The sequence below is a fragment of the Hibiscus syriacus genome, unplaced genomic scaffold (genome assembly GCF_006381635.1).
Source record: "Hibiscus syriacus cultivar Baekdansim isolate YM2019G1 unplaced genomic scaffold, ASM638163v2 tig00001919_pilon, whole genome shotgun sequence".
In the NCBI taxonomy this organism is placed as follows: domain Eukaryota; kingdom Viridiplantae; phylum Streptophyta; class Magnoliopsida; order Malvales; family Malvaceae; genus Hibiscus; species Hibiscus syriacus.
The window spans coordinates 54,575-59,883 of record NW_024061898.1 but is presented as its reverse complement, the minus strand read 5'-3'; the positions used below and the strand labels follow the sequence as shown (position 1 = coordinate 59,883).

Genomic DNA, 5,309 nt, shown 5'->3' with positions numbered 1-5,309 from the left:
GTGTAGGATCATAAAAAATATTTGTAAATATCTGTGACCGTTTTTGACAAAAGCTCATAATTATTGACAAAATAGAAATAATTTTACTCCGTACTCATCCTAAGAGAACTTTATGTTTATATTGTTTTTCTCGCCGTTATTTAAATGTTTATTAGTGTGCGATTAGGTTATTTAAATGTTTATTAGTGTACGATTAGGTTCTAACACCAGATATTGCACAAGATATTTGAGTGTTTATTGTTTGAGAAATCATTAGAACAGTCTTAAATTAAAAAATTTATATTAGTTGACCAGTAGGTTATTCACTAAAATATTAATTTAATGTTAACATTTATAATTTATTAAAGAAACTTAAACATCTAGTCTCTGATCAATAAAATTATACCTAAAATCCAAATACCAAAATTATGAGTCAATCGTAGAGCATTAATGAATTAAGAAAAATACCACTTTGAAAAAAAAATATTAATTTAATAATAAAATTAATTGTTAATTTCGAAGAAAAAAATGGCATAAATTACAATCTCAAGCTGAAGAGTTTAACTGGTTCATCTTCAAAATCACAACGCTAGCAAAAATAGCATTGATTTTCAAAGCACTTGGAAGCTTCAATACCTGAAGTTTCTCAAGCACTATATATAGTTTATATGTAACTTAATTCAGTATGAACTTCGCATAGGCATTACTGCTATGCATGATGAGGGTCGGTCCGGATTTCCTCAGCCAGTTCTCGGGACAGGATGTCGGCACAATCATCGTGTCCTCCGACAAATGTATAAACCTGGAAAGCCAAATGGAAAGCCCTCCATTGCATTTTAACGCACCCTTTCTTTTGTGCTTCAGCTTTGGTTTTGGACCCTTCATTTTCTATCAACTTTACTTCTCTTCTCTCCTGGTTTTCCGATCCAAAAAGCAGGTGAAAGAAATCCGATGTAATATGCCAGAAGAATAATAACAAGCTTCAAAATTGACTGAGATTGGAAAATTAGTTCACCTTCATAGCTAACTCCATGCAGTTGGAGGAAACATCAACCAATGCTTCTTTGATTTGTACAAGAATTTGGAAGTCGAACTCGATGTTGTGGCTCATAAATTTCTTGGATTCTTCGTCTTTGGTTTGCTCCAAGGTATCTATTTCCCCTTTAATCTGTACATAATTATATGCATTTTCATTGTTATGGAGAAATGCCATAGAAGGTAACGGTTAAAATGGTTAGGGCCAAATTGTACCTTGTTGAAATATTGATCAACCTTGTCAAGAAGCTCGGCCAGAGGAACCTCAAAATTCCAGTTTTGAAGCACAGTGATCATTGATTCTAACTTCGAGTAAAGGGCTGACGCTGTCCTTAATGCTTCCAATTTTTTATTGGGGAATCCTTCAAATCTTGCTAGAACCTGCAATCCAAAACATTTTGAGGTTGAACAACAATTCATGAAGTAATAGATTCGTCAACATAATGAAATAAAGGTCGATAAACGAGCTAAAATAACCTGAATTTCATCTGTTACGTTTTCGAGAATGGATTCCACATGTTTGTGGAACTTGAGGAGCTTTGTCATGTCATTGGTACTGAATGTGCTGATAGCGGTTTTGAGCTCTGTGATTGATTTTGCATATTTCTCGACCTCTTCTTCAATCTGTTGGAAGTAATCTGATCTGAAACCAAGTCGAATAACAAATATGGTTAGTCACTTATTTCACTAATGCCCCTTGTTCTTTAAGAACGAAAATCATTGGAAATAAGGTTCAGGTTCATAATGCACCTCTTTGTCATCTCTGCTAATGCATCAGCCATCTCTTGTTTTCCACTAGGTATGCTTCCAACGCCAATATATTTTTCACTAGATGATTTGCTTTGCAATGGACATCCTTCTACTTTGCCCCTAAGAACCCGATATAGGTTACTCACCGGACATGGTCTCTTCAGTTTAGTATTTGCTTTCTTGGGGCTCAAGGCTTTTGCTGCAGCCAGTGGAGGAGGTTGTGGTATTGTTGATGTTGTTCCAGGGGGTGGAGGTGGTGGTGGAACTGGAAGTGGTGCTCCATTAAGCTCTACTTTTGAACTCAACGTGATTGGAGGGGGTGGCGGAAGGGGTGCTCCTGTAGCCACTACAATTGGCTTCGATGAGGTTGGAGGTGGAGGTGACCGTGGAAGCGGCAATGGGATTCTGGCTGCTGCTACCAATGTTGCTTGAGCAGCTTCTACAGTTGGTTGTGATGTTAGGGGTGGGGGAAATGGTGGTCCTCCTGATACTACATTTGGCTGCAACAAAGGTGGTGCTAATGGTTTTCCTGAGACTACATTTGGCAGTAACAACGGTGGTATTGGTGGTCCTCCTGATACTACATTTGGCTGCAACAATGGTGGTGCTGTTGGCGCTAAGGATCTTATATCTACTCCGATATCTTTTGGAAGCTTTGATGGCTGGATTGGCAGCAAAACTTCAGCTGATAGTCCTGCTGGTGGTGGTGGACTTAATTTTATGTCTCTGTCCATATCTGTTGACATCTTTGATCTCTTTGATGGTGGCGTAGGCAATGAAACTTCAGCTGATGATGCTTGTGAAGGCAAAGGCAATGGACATGTTGGTGGTGAAGGCAATGGTGATGCTGATGGCAATGGAGATGTTGGCGTTGAAGGCAATGGTGATGCTGATGGCAATGGAGATGTTGGCAGTGAAGGCACTAGTGATGCCGATGGAGGTCGTGGTCGTGGTGATTTTTCGGCAACCACTTCTTTATCTTTCAACAACTTGGAAGGTTGCATCTCTGGTGGTGATGATGGCAGTGCTGCATTTGATGAGAACTTTGTTTTATCACTATCAGCATTGTTTGAATTAGAAAGCGGAACATCTAATTTCGCATTTTGAAAGCTGAAATCTCCGGTTTCATCAACAATTGAGGCTTTTCTCACTGGAGAATTGCCCGTTACTTCTTTCTTTTGTTTCTCATTGGTAGCCTTCTTTTGGTTCAAAGAGCTAGGAACATGGACTCGAACCTTGGGAAGCATATCTAACGGGAGCCGCTTCACATGGTCAGGGTTCAGTTTCTCTGTGGATTGAACCCTGATCGGTAACAAAGCAGATGATGAGGATTTTGGTGAACCATTCGTCCCCTCAGGAAGTACTGACGTTGGTGTCACGGGAGAAGGGCAACTCGAGCTGTTTTCCAAATAAGACTCCTTCAAGACCTTTCCGAACGTTTTCGCCTTCAAACTGAACTCCCTGCTCTCATCATCTTCATCGGTCATGTCGAATTTCTCCCTCGCTATCTTAATCAATCCATTGAGTGTTTCCACAGCAATTTCAACTGCGAAAGTCAAAATGTAAGAGCAATATATAGTCATCACCAACATGTAAGAACTACGTCCAGAAATTTTACTACATACCGAGTTTATCAACTTTTTTGCATTTTTCATTATCATGCTCATATATATCGTATTTATATTTGTATATCCACTTATCACTCATCTTTGACGTGTCTCCAAGGCCTTGCAATGACTTGCAAAAGTATACCAGCACCTGTTTGAGGCATTTCGTCGAACAGTTAGCATAGGATAAATCAAAACACTCCTTTTTCAGCTAATTTTATGAGGGGGGAAAAGGGCAATACCTTATCAAGAGATAATCTTTTCAACTCTGAAATTCGGAAATTTGGTATGCTTTCAGGGCAGAACTTATTTAGGTCTTTCATTGTCCCTATCAGCAACTGCAGCGAGACATATAAGGAAAGATATAAATCTCTTGAAACAAACATTGGATCAAAGTAGTTAGTCAAATTGCATATAAAGTCCTGTACTATGCTTTTTTGATGGATTTAGAAGTTTGGTAAAACAGACCTGATCCATTGAAACTGATGTATTAGGAAGTGGTAGATCAAATAATTCTCTGAAAGCTATGATCTTTTTCCTAAGCTCCATGATCAAAATGAAGTTGAATGTTGATTGAGATGATGAACTTTCCTTCTTGGCAACCTGTATAATTTCCTTTCGATTCTTGGGTGCCTTAGATTCATGAGGCTGAGGGGGAGTTTGTCCCTGTACAAAGTCACAAAAAATAATTTCAGTTGGACAGGGACCAATTGAGAATTTTTTCTTTTATGCGAATTAAAATATAATTTCATAACAGTATTAATTTATAATTTTACAAAAATTATAAAGATCAAATCATAATTTCATCATTTTAGAGAGATCAAAAATATAATTTTATCATATATTAACCTATAATTATATAAATTTTAGGCATAATACCAAAAATAACCCCCAATATTCACCAAAATGATCATTTTGACATGTAATCTTTTTTTTTTGGAGTATTTTGACCCCAACATTTCACTTTGGGAAAAAGTTCCCTCTATAGATAAAAATTATTAGTTAACACACAAAAAATGTTCCAAAATAGGAGCCTTATAAACATAAAATGAAACGTTGAGGGCTAAAATACTTCAAAAAAAGAGATAAGAGACAAAGTTATTATTCAGTCAAATGTTGGAAGTTTTTTTATCCTAAAATAAAACTTTAAAGACCAAAATGATCTAAAAATAGAATAGGGGACAAAATGATAATTTTGATAAACATTGAGAGTTAAGGGATTATATCCTTAACAGCTTAAAATATAATTTATATATATATATATATATATATATATATATATAATTTCACATTTCTAAATTAACCTTTGAACACAAATTGATAACCTTGCATGTTGATTCATGAGCTAAGTAACCATCATTCTAGATCGACTATTCTAAATAAATTAGTGTTTAAACCAAAAAAAATTAAAGATTAAGTTTAATTTGTCTAACTTCAAAATAAATAGAGATGTAACAAGTATTTAAACCGAAGAAAATGTGAACCAAAGATTTAAATTTTCTAATTTTAAAACAAAGAAGGATCTTATACTCAAAAAAATCGCATGCAAAAAAAAAAAAGCAGAGAACAAATAATTAAGAAGAAAATCCAAATAATTACCTGGGGAAGTTTGACCGGTATTTTCCGACCAAACAACATCGGGGAAAATCCACAGAAAGAGTACGGCATGTTCAATTACAAAGTCCGACCAAAGAGAAAACCGTCCAAGTCTTTCAAAACCAAACACACTGAAAGGTAAAAATAGTAAGGAAATACATGCAGAAACAAGAAGACGAAGCAATAAAACGTTTTTTTTTTCTTTCTTTCTAAGATATATTGACAATTAATCAATCAATAAATAAAATAAAGATAAACAAGAATTTAGAACGAAACAAAACCCAGACTGGGGTTGCTGTTCATGTTTCTGGAACCCGGAATAGAACAGCAACAAGAGCAGGC

General features: G+C 36.0%; 1 protein-coding gene across 1 annotated transcript; it reads right to left on the bottom strand.

The window, feature by feature from the left end:
- Window positions 1–516: 516 nt before the first annotated feature.
- LOC120136911 (uncharacterized protein At4g04980-like) lies at window positions 517–5,039 on the bottom strand. The gene is made up of 9 exons (XM_039152844.1): window positions 4,971–5,039; window positions 3,840–4,037; window positions 3,614–3,709; window positions 3,390–3,522; window positions 1,765–3,310; window positions 1,492–1,657; window positions 1,231–1,395; window positions 995–1,147; window positions 517–892 (listed from the first exon to the last, which is right to left on the bottom strand). The coding sequence occupies exons 1-9, from the start codon at window positions 5,037–5,039 to the stop codon at window positions 689–691; spliced, it is 2,730 nt and encodes a 909-aa protein (XP_039008775.1). The 3' UTR covers window positions 517–688.
- Window positions 5,040–5,309: the final 270 nt, after the last annotated feature.

Bases quoted from the DNA above. Each gene is read 5' to 3' on its own strand.
- LOC120136911 (XM_039152844.1), bottom strand. From the start codon at position 5,039: ATGCCGTACTCTTTCTGTGGATTTTCCCCGATGTTGTTTGGTCGGAAA. The intron at 3,710-3,839 runs GTCTGTTTTACC...GTCTCGCTGCAG, and splicing joins CATCAGTTTCAATGGATCAG to TTGCTGATAGGGACAATGAA. The intron at 1,396-1,491 runs GTTATTTTAGCT...TTTGGATTGCAG, and splicing joins ACGTAACAGATGAAATTCAG to GTTCTAGCAAGATTTGAAGG.